The sequence below is a fragment of the Neophocaena asiaeorientalis genome, unplaced genomic scaffold (assembly GCF_003031525.2).
Source record: "Neophocaena asiaeorientalis asiaeorientalis breed wild unplaced genomic scaffold, Neophocaena_asiaeorientalis_V1.1 scaffold87, whole genome shotgun sequence".
In the NCBI taxonomy this organism is placed as follows: domain Eukaryota; kingdom Metazoa; phylum Chordata; class Mammalia; order Artiodactyla; family Phocoenidae; genus Neophocaena; species Neophocaena asiaeorientalis.
Window position 1 is genome coordinate 4,259,932 of NW_020175432.1, and position 17,909 is coordinate 4,277,840.

The 17,909-nt window shown below is 40.7% G+C and overlaps 1 protein-coding gene across 1 annotated transcript; it reads left to right on the forward strand.

Moving 5' to 3' along the window:
* The first annotated feature begins 791 nt into the window (after positions 1-791).
* On the forward strand, positions 792-16,074 carry LOC112414743 (zinc finger protein 709-like). Its single transcript, XM_024767381.1, is given in 7 exon segments — positions 792-916; positions 13,483-13,609; positions 13,811-13,871; positions 14,256-15,563; positions 15,565-15,602; positions 15,605-15,661; positions 15,664-16,074. Coding segments are annotated over 7 exon segments (1,806 nt in total). The 5' UTR covers positions 792-841; the 3' UTR covers positions 15,804-16,074.
* The last annotated feature ends 1,835 nt before the right edge of the window (positions 16,075-17,909 follow it).

Consider the following 17,909-nt stretch of genomic DNA (forward strand, 5'->3'; position numbering starts at 1 on the left):
GGAATTTTGCTGAGCTCTCTAAATAAAATGGCTGAATAGTTGCTGAGTTGCCAAATAATGATGTTGATGATGATAACTGGACTTATTCTGGACTAAAGAAAACATACCTCTCCCTAGAAACGGATGAGATGTGTTCCGTAACCCAATGGTATGTATAGACGAATTTTACCCTCCAATCCAAATTCTTGGTAAAGAAGTTTTTAAGCCTGAATGAACAACCCCTTTTTCCTAGAAAAACTTTTACCCATTTTCTTCGGGTCGGACACCATTCTGGGTCTCTCCAGAATCTGTGACCCCTTGAATTGCAATTCTAAGATCCCTCAATAGACTGCCATTTTGCCTCTTTATAATTGGTGGTCCTTATGGTTGACATTCTAAACAAGGGTCATAGTTCCATGAGTGGTTCGCCGCAGCCTTACGCCAAGCTCTTGACCTGCAGAGGACAGATGGCCCATTTGTTACAAGCAGACCTGGCCTGGGCCATCCTCTTGCTCTGTATTTCTCCAACCTGAGACTGAATCGGGAATTCCCGGCGCACATCTGAGCCCACACTTTCACAAAAAGCTGGGTGAAAACACCATAGGCAGCCTCAGGCCAGGAAAACTTTCTGTTTAAATGCAAATGGAGCTGGCTGGCGAGGTTACCACCTAGAGGAGAAGATGTTTGGGCGGAGCCCAGCCCTCCTGCTCTGCAGTCACTCAGGCACGAAGTGGCGGGACTTTCGAACTGTCCAATCAGGGGCGCCGCTGGTGGAGGTGGGCGGGGCGACGCACAGCACCCGCAAGAAAGTCGCCACGGACTCCGATGTCCCAGGGAAGATATCTGGCGCTCCCCGCCCATAATGGTCCCAGTCGTTTCTGCAGTGGTCGTAGGAGGCGTAGGAGGGACTCGAGGAGACCCGGAAAAGCTGGATATGGTGAGTGTGCCTCCCCGGCGTGTGGAGTCGGAGCGGAGAAATTGGTAGCAACCGGCGGGAACAGGCCGAGGCGGGACCCGGGCCTCCCTGCGTTCAACTCCGGAGTCTGCGAACCCGTGTCCACTTGGACAGCCACTGGGACCTCATTCCCTCCGGCTCGCAGCGTGGGGACGGGGCCTGCAGTCGGGACCCCGGGCGTCCGGTCCCGTCACTGCGCGCCACGACTTCGGCCCCGCCTCCTAGCCTCTCTGGGCAGCTCTGCGCCCGCAGCCCGCGTCTCCCCAGGGTGTGCGGTAACCGCGAGGAGGATCATCAGGGAACAATACTGACTCGGTCCCCGGGGTACCTGTGTATGAGGAGCTGTGTGGGGTCCCCAGTCCCTCCTTTCTCCCCAGGGCGGGACCTGTTTTCTCCTGAGTTTTCCAAATGGTTGGGGAGCAGGGTCTCAAATCCACGACCCTGTCCCTCTAGCCTAGCTCTTCCTAGAGTGGCAATAAATGCCTCAATTTCCAGATTCCTTCCCGAATTCTAAAACTCCAGCTTCTCCTCTTCGATTCACAGCATCATTATCAACTATTTGTCTTTCGTGGTGCATTTCAAGCAGACCCAATTTTTTTTTGTTTTAATTTTTTCCCCCACAGAGTCATGGATGACTCCTTTTTATAGATTTATATTCGTTGTGGATATTGGACATGAGAGGACAGCCATGAATAACTACGTGGAACTACTGTTTGAATCCTCATGCCTCTCCCTCAGAATCTTTTCTGGGTACAGACATCCTATCCGAAATCCTGCCAGTGATGGTCCTCTTTGGAAGATTTCCTGGTTGATCTGTCAGCCTTGCCCCTCTCTGGCTTTGTCATAGGACATTTTTCTTCATCCTTTTAACATTCGTCTGTCTGTGTCTTTAGGTTTAAAGTGGATTTCTTGTGGACAACATACGATTAAGTGTGATTTTTAAAATCTGTCATTACTGTATTTGTCTTTCAGTTGTATTGGGACCTTGATTAAAGTGGTGGCTAATACAGTTAGATTAATACCTACCACACCTTTTATTGCTTTTATTTGTTACCCTTGTACTTCGTTTCTTTTTGTCTTCCCACTTTTTCTGCCGTCTCTGGCTTTAACTGAGCATTTTACCTGATTGTTTTTCTTTTCTTTTTTTTTTTTTTTTCTGATTGTTTTTCTTAATCCTCTGTTAGTATATCAATTACACATATGTTTTCACTTTTTTAGTGCTTGCCCTTGAGTTTTCAGTATACATTTACAACTAAGCCACATTTGTCAAGTGCCACTATACCACTTCATTGGGCATGCAGGTACCTCATATGAAGTTATTCCCATTTCCCCCATCTCTGGTCCCTTGTCACATGGCTCTCATTTATTTCACTTATCCATAAGTTTATAATTGCCATACATTCTTGTTCATATTTGAAACAAAATGGTTATCTGCCATATTAATTATAAGAACTACAGTAGATATTTTACCTTCATATATTGTTCTTCTAATGCTGCATCTTCATCATTTACATTCTTTCTGATGAGTTTCTGAATGTTTCTTTCAAAGTAGGTCTATTAAGACAAAGTCTCAATTTTTTTCTGAGAAAGTCTTTATTCCTCCTTTATTCTTGGAAGATAATTTCGCTTGACACAAAATTCTAGGAGAGTTGTTTTTTGTTTCAAAACGTTAAATATTTCACTCCACTCTTGTTTCTTGCGTGGTTTCTGAAAAGAAGTCTGATTTAATTCTAATCTTTGTTTCTGTATAACTAAGGTGTTTTCCCCTCTGGCTTCTTTCCATATATATTCACGTTGTCTTTGGTTTTTGTGTAGTTTGAATACGAGCTACTTGGTTGTGCATTTTTATTGTTTATGTGTTTAGTGTCCTCTGAGCTTCCTGGATCTACAGTGTGTCGTGTATCATTAATTTTAGGAAAATCTCAATGATTGTTACTACACTAATTTCTTCTGCTCTTTTCTGTCTTTTCCTTTCGTAATCCCATGATGGTTATAAATCTTCTATTTAAGACAGTTTATGTTAGGGTTCATAGATATTGTTCTGTCATTTTGTGTTTCCATTAAACTCTGCTGAAATAGAATTTTTTGACAGGCCATGGTAAGAACAGAATATTTGGGGAATATTAATAATGTTGTATTTATTTTCTCTTTCCCAATTTTAAAGATCGTGGGTTGCCCTGTGGCCTAAATGCTGTGAAGAATCTAAGAAGAGAAGTTTATTTCAAGTTATTTTGCTTTTCTCTTGCAAGGTTGGGAATGATAGCTTCTACGTTATTAAATGCCAGAGCTGGAAGTAGAAGCTTCTGACTCCAATTTTTTTTTAGAGAATATGTTGGGTGTAGGAGTTTATTAATTAATTAATTTATTTTTGGCTGTGTTGGGTCTTCGTTTCTGTGCGAGGGCTTTCTCTAGTTGTGGCAAGCGGGGGCCACTCTTCATCGCGGTGCGCGGGCCTCTCACTGTCGCGGCCTCTCTCGTTGCAGAGCACAGTCTCCAGACAGGATCCTCCCAGACCAGGGCTCGAACCCGTGTCCCCTGCATTAGCAGGCAGATTCCTGTGCCACCAAGGAAGCCCTGACTCCATTTTTTTTTTTTTTTTTTTTTTTTTTTGCGGTACGTGGGCCTCTCACTGTTGTGGCCTCTCCCCTTGCGGAGCGGAGGCTCAGCGGTCATGGCTCACAGGCCGAGCCGCTCTGCGGCATGTGGGATCTTCCCAGACCAGGGCACGAACCCGTGCCCCCTGCATCGGCAGGCAGATTCTCAACCGCTGCGCCACCAGGGAAGCCCCCAATTTTTTGACAGTTGGCTGTGGACAGCTTTAGAGCTTCATCCCTCCTTCTTCCCCTTGTGACCCACATGTATCCAAGGCAGTGAGAAAGGCTTTCCTCCTACCTTTGGCTTAGGAAAAGATTGAATCCACACATGCTCTGCCCTTGTGTATAAACTCTCACTTTATCCCACCACAAAACCAAAATAAAAAAGTCCACACACGTTTCCTTGCTCTCTCAAGCTGTTTCACGCCTGCTTGAGAGCCCTGCCTTACACTCGCCAGAGATCTCAATTATGGAGGAATATACCCTTTTATAGCCTACTGGCAGTGTGTGCTGTCTTCAGCTAAGGGATTCTTATGCTTAGGGGTTAAACTGCATGTTCCTTTTCTCCCTAGATGAGCTTGACAATGGCAGAGGAAGGAAGGACACCTCTACAGTGGCTGGTCACAGAGGACTTCCTTCTGATTAGAGGATGGTGATTTTACGTTCTTTGGGAGGAAAGCACTGTGAACAGATTTATGTATTCTATAATCATGGGAATATCCACCATGAAAACATCATGGACTTCAGTGAGCTCCCTTACAATCTGCAGCTCTTAAATTTTTTTTTTCAGTTTATAAATTCCTTATACTATACGCAAATCCTTGTTGTTTATCTATTTAATATGTAGTAAACTGCATGTGTTAATCCCATACTCCCCATTTATCCCTTTTCCCCCCTTCCCTTTCGGTAACCATAAGCTTGTTTTCTATGTCTGGGAGCCTGTCTGTTTTGTAAATAAGTTCATTTGTACTCTTTTTTAGATTCCACATATAGGAGATATCATATATTTGTCTATCAATATCTGATTTACTTAGTCTAATAATCTCTAGGTGCATCCATGTTGCTGCAAATGGCATTATTTCCTTCTCTTTTATGGCCGAGTAATAATACATTGCATATATAAACCACATCTTTGGAATCCGTTCATTTGTTGATGGACACATAGGTTGTTTCCATGTCTTGGCTATTGTAAATTGTGCCGCTGTGAACATTGGGATGCATGTATCTTTTCAAATTAGAGCTTTCCTCTTTTCTTGATAAAAGCCCAGGAGTGGGATTGCTGGATCATATGGTAACTCTTTTTAGTTTTTTAAGGACCCTGCATACTGTACCAATTTACATTCCTACCAGCAGTGTAGGAGGGTTCCCTTTTCTCCACATCTTTTCCAGCATTTATTATTTGTAGACTGATGATGGCCATTCTGACTGGTGTGAGGTGTTACCTCAATGTAGTTTTGATTTGCATTTCACTAATAATTTGTGATGTTGAGCATCTTTTCCTGTGCTTATTGGTCATCTGTATGTCTTCTTTGGAGGAATGTCTATTTAGATCTCCTGCCCATTTTAAATTGGGTTATTTGTCTTTTAGATGTTAAACTGTATACGTTGTTTGTATAATTTGGAAATTAAGAGCTTGTCGGTTGCATCATGTGCATATTTTCTCCCAGTTCCTAAGGAGGAATGTCTATTTAGGTCCCTTTTTTAAAAATAATTAATTAATTAATTTATGGCTGCGTCGGGTCTTCGTTGCTGTGCGTGGGCTTTTTTCTAGTTGCAGTGAGCGGGGGCTACTCTTCATTGCAGTGCGCGGGCTTATTGCGGTGGCTTCTCTTTGTTGCAGAGCACGGGCTCTACGTGCACGGGCTTCAGTAGTTGTGGCACACGGACTCAGTAATTGTGGCTCGCCGGCTGTAGAGCGCAGGCTCAGGAGGTGTGGCCCACAGGCTTAATTGCTCCATGGCATGTGGGATCTTCCTGGACCAGGGCTCAAACCTGTGTCCCCTGCATTGTTGGGCAGATTCTTAACCACTGTGCCACCAGGGAAGCCCTGTTTGTATATTTTAGAAATTAAGCCCTTGTCACTCACATCATTTGCAAATATTTTCTCCCGGTCCATAGGTTGTCATCTTGTTTTGTGTATGGTTTCCTTTGCTGTGCAAAAGCTCATAAGTTTGATTAGGTCCCATTTGTTTATTTTTGCTTTTATTTCTATTGCCTCGGTAGGTTGACCTGAGAAAACACTGCTACAATTTATGCAAAAGAATGTTTTGCCTATATTTTCTTCTAGGGGTTTTATGGTATTAGGTGTTATATTTAAGTCTTTAAGCCATTTTGAGTTTATTTCTGTGTATAGTATGTGGGAATGTTCTAACTTCATTGATTTACATGCGGCTGTCCTGTTTTCCCAACACCAGTTGCTGAGGAGAATATTTCTCCATTGTTTATTCTTGCCTCCTTTGTCAAAGATTAATTGATCATAGGGTTTATTTCTGGGCTCTCTATTCTGTTGCATTGATCTCTATGTCTGTTTTTGTTCAGTACCACACTGTTTTAATTACTGTAGCTTTGTAGTATTGTCCAAAGGCTGGGAGGGTTATTCCTCCAACTTTGTTCTTTTTCCTCAGAATTGCTTTGACAATTCTGGGTCTTTTATGGTTCCATATAAATTTTAGGATTATTTGTTCTAGTTCTTTGAAAAATGTCATGAGTAATTTGATGGGGATTGCATTAAATCTGTAGATTGCTTTGGGTAGTGTGGCCATTTTAACAATATAATTCTTTCAATCCTAGAACATAGGATATCTTTCCATTTCCTTGAATCATCTTTGGTTTCCTTTATCAATATTTTATAGTTCTCAGCATACAAGTCTTTCACCTCCTTGGTTAGGCATATTCCTAGGTATTTCATTTTTTGGTGATTTTATTTTATTTATTTTTAAAAATTAATTAATTAATTAATTTTTGGCTGCATTGGGTCTCTGTTGCTGTGCACGGGCTTTCTCTAGTTGCGGTGAGCAGGGGCTGCTCTTCGTTACAGTGCATGGACTTCTCATTGCGGTGGCTTCTCTTGTTGCGGAGCACAGGTTCTAGGTGAGTGGGCTTCAGTGTTTGTGGCAAGCGGGCTTCAGTAGTTGTGGCTTGTAGGCTCTAGAGTGCAGGCTTAGTAGTTCTGGTGCACGGACTTAGTTGCTCTGTGGCATGTGAGGTCTTCCCAGGCCAGGGATCGAACCTGTGTCCCCTGCATTGGCAGGTGGACTCTTAACCACAGCACCACCAAGGAAGTCCTGATGTAATTTTTTTTAAATAAATTTATTTATTTATTTTTGGCTGCATTGGGTCTTCATTGCTGTGCAGGCTTTCTCTAGTTGTGGCGAGTGAGGGCTACTCTTCGTTGCAATACGTGGGCTTCTCATTGTGGTGGCTTCTCTTGTTGTGGAGCCCAGGCTCTAGGCACATGGGCTTCAGTAGTTGTGGCATGTGGGCTCAGTAGTTTTGGCTTGCAGGCTCTAGAGTGCAGGCTCAGTAGTTGTGGCACACAGGCTTAGTTGCTCTGCAACATGTGGGATCTTCCTGGACCAGAGTTTGAACATGTGTGCCCTGCGTTGGCAGACGGATTCTTTTTTTTTTTTTTTTTTTTTTTTGCGGTACGCGGGCCTCTCACTGTTGTGGCCTCCCGCTATTGTGGCCTCTCGCGTTGCGGAGGACAGGCTCCGGACGAGCAGGCTCAGCGGCCATGGCCCACGGGCCCACGGGCCCAGCCGCTCCGCGGCATGTGGGATCCTCCCAGACCGGGGCACGAACCTGCGTCCCCTGCACGGCAGGCGGACTCCCAATCACTGCGCCACCAGGGAAGCCCCGGCAGACGGATTCTTAACCACTGCACCACCAGGGAAGTCCCTGATGTGATTTTAAATGGGATTGTCTTTTTACTTTCTCTTTTTTATATTTCTTTTTTGGTGTAAAGAAATGCAACAGATTTCTGTATGTTTATCTCATATTCTGCTGCCTTGCTGAATTCATTTGTCAGTTCTAGTAGTTTTTGTGTGGAGTCTTTAGGGTTTTATGTCGTCTTCATATAATGACAATTTTACCTTTTCCCTTCTGATTTGGATTTCATTTCTTTTTCTTCTGTGATTCCTGTGGCTAGGACTTCCAATACTCTGTTGAGTAGAAGTAGTGGAAGTGGGCATCCTTGTCTCATTCCAGAATTTACTGGGAATGCTTTCAGCTTTTCACCATTGAGTGTTATGTTGGCTGTGGGTTTGCCAAAAATGGCTTTTATTATGTTGAGATATGTTCTTTCTGTAACCAGTTTGGTGAGAGTTTTTATCATGAATGTGTGTTAAATTTTATCAGACACTTTGTCTTCACCTGTTGAGATGATCATGTGGTTTTTGTCTTTTCTTTTGTTGATGTCATGTATCACATTGATTGATTTGTGTGTGTTGAACCATCCTTGTGAGCCTGGGATGAATCCAACCTGATCATGTTGTGTGGTCCTTTTTGTGTATAGTTGGATTTGATTTGATCACATTTTGTTGAGAATTTTTGCATCTGTATTCATCAAAGGTATTGGCCAGTAATTTTCTTGTTTATGTAGTGTCTTTGGTTTTGGCATCAGGGTGATTGTTGCTTCATAGAATGACTTTGGGAGTGTACCCACCTCTTCAGTCTTTTGGAATAATTTGATAAGGATCAGTATAAGTTCTTCTTTGTATGTTTGGTAGAATTCCCCAGGGAAGCTCTCTGGTCCTGGACTTCTGTTTGCAGGGAATTTTTTGTTTTTGTTTTTATATTGCAGCTTCAATTTTTTTTAATTAAATTTATTTATTTATTTTTGGCCACACCACATGGCTTGTGGGATCTTAGTTCCCCGACCAGAGGTTGAACCCAGACCACAGCAGTGAAAGTGTTGAACCCTAACCACTGGACCACCAGGGGATTCGCACAGTTTCCATTTAACTCCTAGTGCTTGGTCTGTTCAAATTATCTCTTTCTTCTTGACTCAATTTGGGTAGGCTGTATATTTCTAGGAACTTGTACATTTCTTCTAGGTTGTCCATTTTGTGGGCATATACTTGTTTATAGTATTCTCTTATGATTTTTTTGTATTGCTGTGGTATTGGTTGTTGTTTTTCCTCTTTCATTTCTCATTTTGTTTCTTTGGGTCCTCTCTCTTTTCTTTTTGATGAGCTTGGCTAGAGGTTTGTTGATTTTTTTTTTTACCTTTTCAAAAAACCAGGTCTCAGTTTTATTGATCTTTTCTAATTTTTTTTAAAATCTCTATTTACTTCCTCTCTGATCTTTATTATTTTCCTCTTTCTGTGACTTTAGGTTTTGTTTGTTCTTTTTCTAATCTTTGTAATGGTAGGTTAGGTTATTTATTTGGGATTTGTTGTTTTTGTTTAAAGAAGCCGTGTATCACTATGAAATTCCCTCGTAGAACTGCTTTTGCTTCATCTCATAGATTATGTATGGCTGTGTTTTCATTTTCATTTTTCTTGAGGTATTCTTTAATTTCCTCTTGGATTTCATTGTTGACCCATTGGTTTTTTTAGGGACATGTTGTTTTTAGTCTCCATGTAATCATTTTTTTCTCGTTTTTCTTTCTGTGCTTCATTTCTGGTTTCATGCTGTTGTGGTCAGAAAAGATGCTTGAAATAATTTCTGTCCTCTTAAATTTGTTGAGCCTTGTTTTTTGTTCTACTATGTGGTTTATCCCAGAGAATGTTCCATGTGCACTTGAAAAGAATGTGTATTCTGGTTTCTTTGGATGTAGTGTCCTATATATAGCTATTAAGTCTAACTATTGTGTCATTCAGAATCTCTGTTGCCTTACTGATTTTCTGTCTGGAAGATCTGTCCATTGATGCCACTGGGGTGTTAAACTCTCCTACTATTACTGTATTCCCATCAATTTCTCCTTTTATGTCTGCTCATATTTGTTTTATGTATTTAGATGCTCCTACATTGGGTGCATGTATGTTAATGAGTGCAATATCCTCTTCTTGTATTGATCCTTTTATCATTATCCAGTGTCCTTCTTTGTCTTTCTTTATTGCCTTTGTTTTAAAGTCTATTTTGTCTGATATGAGTATTGCTACCCCTACTTTCTTGTAATTTCCATTTGTATGAAATATCTTTTTCCATTCCCTTACTTTCAATGTTTATGTTTCTTTTGCCGTAAATCGGGTCTCTTGTAGGCAGCATATTGAATGTTCTTGTTTTATTGTCCAATTTACCACTCTGTCTTTTGATCGGAGCATTTATTCCATTGACACATAAAGTAGTTATTGATAAGTATGTACTTATTGACATTTAAAACCTTGTTTTCCAGTTGATTTTATATTTCTTATTTGTTCCTTTCTTCTTTTTGTTTTTCCCTTTGTAGTTTGATGGTTTTCTTCGTATTATGCTTGAGTTTCTTTCATTTTGGGTTTTGTGAATCTATTGTATGTTTTTGGTTTGTGGTTAGCCTGATTTTTAAGTTTGTTAACCTGTAAATGTATGTACTTGCTTTAGACTGGTAGTCATATAAGCTCAAACACATTGTAAAAGATCTACATTCTTACTCCCCTCCCACACGTTTTGTGATTTTGATGTCTTATTTTACATCTTCGTGTTTATTACCCTTTTGCTGTTCCTTATAATTGCTTTCACAGTATTCTTTTGATTCTTTTTTAATCTATGTACTGGTTTATTTAAGTGATCTTCAGTCCTCTTATATATTTACCTTTACTATTTTGGTTTTCCCATTCATATAGATTCTTGCTTTTCCATTTAGAGGGGACCTTTCTATATTTCTTGTAAGATAGGCTTAGTACTGCTATATTCTTTTAGTTTTTGCTTTTCTGAGAAATTCTATATCTCTCCTTCTAGTTTAAATGATAATCTTGCTGGGTGGAGTATCCTAGGTTGCAGGTTTTTCCCTTTCAGGACTTTCAGTGTATCTTGCCACTCCTTCTGCCCTGCAAAGCTTCTGTAGAGAAATCAGCTGATAGCCTTATGTGGATTCCCTTGTGATTGACTCTTTGGTTTTCTCTTGTTGCCTTTAGAATCCTCTCTTTATCTTTACTTCTTCCCATTTTATTTATGATATATCTTAGAGCAGGTCTGTTTGGGTTCATCTTGTTTGGGACCCTCTGTGCTTCCTGTACCTGGATCTCTGTTTCCTTCTTTAGGTTTGGGATGTTTTCAGCCATAATTTATTCAATACTTTTTCAATCCCCTTTTCTCTTTCTTCTCCTTCTTGGATTTTATTATGCATAAATTGGCATGTTTTATATTGTTCCATACATCTGATATGTTGCTTTCATATTTTTCATTTGTTTTTCTGTCTGCTGTTCTGATTGGGTGATTTCCATTATTCTTTCTTCCAGGTCACTTGTTCATTGTTCTGCATTATTAAGTTTGCTATTTATTATGTTTAACTCAGTATTCATATTGGCAGTGGAGTTGTCTAATGTTGATTGGCTCATCTTTATAGTTTCTAGTTCCTTGTTGCAGTGATCCATATTTTTATTGGTAGCCTTTCTTAATACCTTAAGCATTTTTATTACCTCCTTTTTGAACTTGGGGTTTGGTAGACTGGAGAGGTCTGTTTTATTGTTTGTTCTTTAAGGGGATTTCTCTTGTTCTTTTAATTGGGAGTAGTTCCTCTGCTATTTCATTTTTCTTATATTTCTCTGATTCTGTCAGTTTAGGAGAAACAGTTATCTACTGTGGTCTTGCAGTGCTGATGTTTTGTGGGAGTGTCACTGTGTAGACTGCTTGAGTCCAATATTCATGGTGCAAGGGCTGTTTTTAGTATGTATGCTTGCCATGTGTCTCATCAGGTTCTGCTGGCCCTTGTTGGTGTGTTTGGCCTTGTGGTGACCAGAGACTGCACTGGATGTTTGGCGGGGCCTCCTCTTTGCTCTGTGGTTGTCACAGGTCTGTTGGGGGCAGGGTCTGCTCTCTAGTTGTTGGAATAGAAGCTCCTAGATCCGGTTCTAAGCTGTGGTGTGAGGTAGGTGACACTGGAGGCCTCCCACTGGGAGAGGAGCTGCTTCATCTTCATCCCCAGGAGATGTCTGTGGGGTGTGTGATTCAGTGGTGCTACTTGCCACCTGGTGTGCGTACCCACAAAGATCACTGCTGCTGGCACTGCCCTTGATGGCCACCTTCCCTTGGGGGCTCTGGTAATCAGGTTAGAGATTCCTTAGATGTGTATGTGTGCCCAAAGGGCCACCAATGTTTAAACCCGCAGAGTCATGTCCCCTTGAGCCAGCAGATAGTCGGCTCAGGTGGTTCTCAGGCAAGCACAAGCAGTCCCGGTCCCAAAATCTGTTGGAACAAGAACCCGCTGGAGCTGCATCCCAGCACCCGCAGTAGGACTGCCTGCAATTGGCTCAGATTTCAGCCCTGCCTCTGCTTGTGCAGGCCCAGAAAGTTCAAAGAACCCACTGCAGCTAGATCCCTTCTATGAGCATGCTGACAATGATGCTGCTATGGCAGACCTGTTCCCCTCCTGCCCGTGTTGACAATGGGGCTCCTATGGCAGACCCACTCTCCGTCCTGCTCATGCCCCCAGTTGCGACCCAGACCACAGTCCAGGCCCTGTGGGCTGTCTCTGTGCAGGCAAGCTGAGTCCTCTCCCTGGGTCTGTCCGTTGAAGCCACGTTTCTGCACCCAGTCATTGCACACACCAGCAGGCACGTGTCTTGGGCTGAGAAGTGCGGGCACGTTACCAGGTCCTTCAGTTCCGATCTCTCTCTACCCTGCCACGCTACAGGCCAGCTGCCACACTCTCCTTTTCAGCCTTTGAAACTCCCTATCTATCCTGGTGGACCTCCCAGCTGGTGAAGGAGGTTCCCTGGCTTAGGGGACCTTGCCTTTTTTACAGCTCCCTCCCAGGGGCACAGGTCCCATCTCAGTTCCTCTTCTCTCTTCTCCCTTCATCCTACCCAGTTATGTAGGGATCTTTCTTGCAGCTTTGGTTATATGAGATCTTCTGCAAGCTTTAAATAAGTATTCTAAAAAAACTGTTCCATATGTAGATGTACTGGCGGGAGGAGGTGAGTTCCATGTCCCTCTATTCCTCCATCTTGTTCTCCTCTCCTTAAATTGTTTTTTAATGTCAGCAGGGATGAGGATCGACTGTCATGGTGTGCCACATGGGCTCTTCTGACATTATTATCTCAGTGTGTATGCCCGTGTGTTCCCAGAATTGGCAGGAAGCTGCCCTGAGGTGCAGGAATGTAGGGATTTTGTGGTTTAAGTTGTCATGCCTTCTTTGTCATGTCTGAATTCTGTTCCAAATAACTTTCTAGTCCATTAAATTGGACAGAGAGACAAAGGAGGTACTGAATCTGTAATACATATGACACAGGGCAAAAGCAGTGCTTCTCCCCAAGAATATTTTCATTCAGCCAGTTGTATCTTGTCACTTTTAATGTCCTAGAGGACTGTAGGATCTGTGACTAGCTGGACCTTGTTAAATGTTACATGCCAGAGGCCTCCTGGACTCTCATGCCTGGTAATGGGAAGAGAAGAAAAAGCTTGTAGTTATTCACAGTGGTTTATGCATTGAAACCTCACACAGATTTGACCCCTTGTCTCTTGGAGTGCTGGAATTGGTGGGTAATAAGGAAGGAAATGAAATAATTTTTCTCATAAGGAATTGATGGCCTTAAAATGATAATATTGGTTTCATTTGTATAGCATTTCTGTCATTTCCCAGTATTCTCTGAGCCCTGCCATTAGAGAGAAATAAAATGTAATGTGATCACAGTAAAAATGTGTAAATAATTTTCATGTCTTTATGGTACTGATAAATTAATGAGGAAGAAGGTATGGACAGAGGGTGAGTAAATGTTTGGAAAGGACAGAATCACACATAACCTTCCCATAAATGGAATATAGGTGTCCAGTGCTGTCACTCATCCTACTGTACACATACTTGGGATGTTTTAGGACTCAGTGACCTGTGAGGATGTGGCTGTGAACTTCACCCTGGAGGAGTGGGCTCTACTGAATCCTACACAGAAGAAACTCTACAGAGATGTGATGCAGGAAACCTTTAGGAATCTGGCCTCAGTAGGTAAGGATGGGGACTTTCCATCAGTTACTCAGATAGAGATCAAATGCTTCTTGCTCATTGATGTTCTAAGTTGTGTAATGTGAGAAGGGAGGATGTTGGTATATAAACCAGGCATGATCACAGCTAACAGTGTACATAGAGTCAAATAATATTTCTTTAATTTCCAATCTTTGGAATCATTTTACTGGGTCTGCATTTTAGGAACAAAATGGGATGATGATGACATTGAAGAGCAGTACAAAAACCAGGGGGGAAAACCAAGGTAAGTCACACTGACAATAGAAAGCTTTGACTCACGTGAGAATCCTGGTATATTATGAAATTTTAAAAACGTGCAAACGAAACAAATAGCCCTTTCTTCTAATTTAATTATTCTTAGAAAGTTTCTTTCAAAAATATTTTCTTAAATGTTATATAAATGTCCAGTATTTGCAAAATAATTCACTTGCAAGCAGTATTAATAAACCCTGTATTTGAATATTACTTTTCAATAGAAAGGGTGCAGTCCGTTGCGGAGCATTCAGTATATTCAATTCCTAACAATTCACACAAATTAGAAAACCACACTATTCCTATCAATTGTAATAAATGCAATACATATAAAATGATTAATAAATCATTAATAATGTGCTTCTCACATTTTCAGAAATCATACGGTAGTGAGATTCTCTGAGCATAAAGACCATAATCCATGTGGAGGAAATTTCAGCCTTATTCCACCTCTTGATCAGAACAAGAAAACTCCTGGATTAAAACCATGTGAATGCAGTGAATGTGGACAAGTCTTCATGCATCATTCATCTCTTAATAGGCACATGAAATGTCACATTGAACACAAACCTCAAGATTTTAAAAAATATGATCAGGGACTGTATAATACATATAAATGTAAGGAATGTGGGAAAGTTTACAAATATTACAGTTCCTTACAGAGGCACAAAAGAACTCACACAGGAGAGAAACTGTATGAATTCCAGCAATGTGGAAAAAGCTTCAGTAATCATCAAGGTTTCCAAACACATGAAAGAATTCACTCTGGAGAGAAGACCTATGAATGTAAGCAATGGGGTAAAGGTTTACGTTCTCAAAAAGGTTTCCAAAAACATGGAAGAGATCACACTGGAGAAAAACCCTGTGAATGTAAGGCATGTGAGGAAGCATTGATTAAGCCCAGTTCTCTTCAAATACATGAAAGGAGTCACAGTGGAGAGAAACCATATGTGTGTAAAACATGTTGTAAAGCATTTAGTATTCCCAGATACCTTCGAGAACATGAAAGAACCCATACTGGAGAAAAACCCTATGAATGTAAAGTATGTGGGAAATCCTTCGCTTCCACTTACGTTCAAGTGCATGAAAGAGCTCACACTGGACAGAAACCCTATCAATGTCAGGAATGTGGGAAAGCCTTCGTTTGTCCGTCAGGCATTCGAAGGCACATGAGACTGCACACTGGAGAGAAACTATATAAATGTGAAGAATGTGGGAAAGCATTCAATAATCCCAGTTCTCTTCACATACACAAAAGGACTCACACTGGAGAGAAACCGTATATGTGTAAAACGTGTTCTAAAGCATTTAGTATTCCCAGATATCTTCGAAAACATGAGAAAACCCATACTGGAGAAAAACCCTATGAATGTAAAATATGTGGGAAAACCTTCAGTTCCACCTATGTTCAAGTGCATGAAAGAATTCACACTGGAGAGAGACCCTATAAATGTAAGGAATGTGGGAAAGCCTACATATCTCTCTCAGGCATTCAAAGACACATGAGCCTGCACACTGGAGAGAAACCATATAAATGTGTAGAATGTGGGAAAGCATTTATTATTCCCAGTTTTCTTCAAACACATGAAAGGACTCACACTGGCGAGAAACCGTGTGTGTGTAAAATATGTTCTAAAGCATTTCGTTTTTCCAGTTCTCTTCAAAAACATGAAAGAACTCATACTAGAAAAACCCTATGACTGTAAAATATGTGGGAAAACTTTGCTTCCACTAATGTTCAAGTGCATGAAAGAACTCACCCTGGAGAGAAGCCTTATGAACGTAGGAATGTGGGAAAGCCTACATTTCTGTCTTAGGCATTCAGAGACACATGCATACTACAGAGAAACCATGTAAATATGAAGAATATGGGAAAACCTTTTCTGATCTCTCTACTTTGCAAAAGCATGAAAGGGTTCACTAGATAATAAATATAGTTTTTAAAGCGCCTAGGAAAGACTTCAGTGGGCCCACATACTTATATGTGAAAACTCCCATGAAAAACAAATATAAATGTCAGTAACATGAGGTAACTTGTTGGAAAGTAATCCAAGAATAATGTTTCAGAAAATCTTCAATATAAAAGACTTGTTATAAAAATTTATAAATATATGTGTTTACTAAGGATCTTTATGAAAGTGCCTTTCTTGATGTTGGATTTGTACAAGTTACCCTCAGAAATGAATATTTAGGTGAGGTAATTCTGGAAGTCATCTTTTAATAATAATTCATAAGGTTACAAGGTAGTGATTTTTCCTTTAATCAGGTAATGATATTTTCTTTTTCCATTTTTAAGTCTGTTGGACCTATGGGTGATTAAAGTGTAGTTGTTGTGTTTTTTTTAACATCTTTATTGGAGTATAATTGCTTTACAATGGTGTGTTAGTTTCTGCTTTATAACAAAGTGAATCAGCTATACGTATACATATACCCCATAAGGTGTAGTTCTAATAGGCAATTAGGCTTGGTATTTGTTGAGATTTTCCTACTGGCCTTGGGTGGAAGTTCTTGGATATCCTTGATCTGTTATATATACTGTACCTTTATTACAGGAAGATCTTTTCTGGGTGGTGGTGAGTATAGGAACCTTTTTCCATTTTCTATACTGTTAAACACTTGGAATAATTTTTTCTGTATGGCAAGGTTGTCAAAGGGTGTACATTCGCGTAAATTATGTTTTTCCATTTGCTTCTTCATTCCTTCTGACTGGTATTTGGTGAATAGACTTTGAAGAAGAGAGACTTGTGATAGGGCAAAAAATCTAGAGTTGGAGATATCCTGCCTGTGAGTAATATTAGGACCTAGATTTTCCACAATCTATCCCCTTTGTGGTTCAATGTTAGAATTAACCAATAGCGTCACCTGTGTACAATTTAAAGGCAGATGAGAAGAAGGCATACTTCAGATTTTGGAGCCACCATGCTGGGAGAGAGACAGATACCTAGGAGGTTTGAGGACACCACCTTTCATCCTGTTTTCCAGATTCTGTGCCTTTGTATTCAAGAGTATCCTCAAAACCACCACCAACTGTTTGATTTCTATTATCAGAAGTGTAGTTTTCCTCTGATGTTTTCACAATTCTACATCAAAATCTGTTAGAGTTTGAATTTTTCTGTGAAGCCTTCTGTGTCCACTTGGAAAATAATTCAGAATTTCATGGTTTGGAGTATTGTTTGATTACCCTCTTCTGTAGATTATAGCTTCATCATGTCTAACTTGTGTAGGAAACACCTTATGCTGTTAACATTGCTGGTGAGTATGTTTTCCTGATTCACCATGACATTCACAATGGTGCAGCGATGAAAAATGACATGGGAGTTTGCTGCATTTGTGCAGTGGCTGCCTTGACCCACTCCTTCTATATGAGAATAAGCCCCTTCCTCATATCAAGAAAAGTATGGGTGTTTTCTGTTACTTGTAGCTGAATATAATCCCTCTTTGTTTTCAGTTATGTTTGATTGTACATGATTAAAAGTATGTTCATTTTTTGGTGAAAGAAATGATTCTGTAGTTGTTTCGGAGAGATATTTTATCAACTCTTTCCTAAGCTTTCGTATGCTAACAAATACTATAGTTTATCTTTTCTCAGAATATATTTTAAAATACCCATTATAATTATGGATATTCAGATAAATTTGCATTTTTCTTCATTTAATCATTATATTTTTGCATTAGTATTATCATGTTCAAGTATTTTTTTCTCAGAGAAATTTTACTTTTTTGTAGTTAAAATTTTTGATTTGAAATTCATTTCTCATTCACTCTTAATACCAAAAATGTAAAAATTTTTCAGTGCCCTCTGCCACTGACCCATAGGATCACACCTGTAGTCAAAGAGGGGAGTAGAGGGGGCTTCCCTGGTGGCGCAATGGTTGAGAGTACGCCTGCCAATGCAGGGGACACGGGTTCATGCCCCGGTCCGGGAAGATCCCACATGCCGTGGAGCATCTGGGCCCGTGAGCCATGGCTGCTGAGCCTGCGTGTCCGGAGCCTGTGCTCTGCAACGGGAGAGGCCACAGCAGTGAGAGGC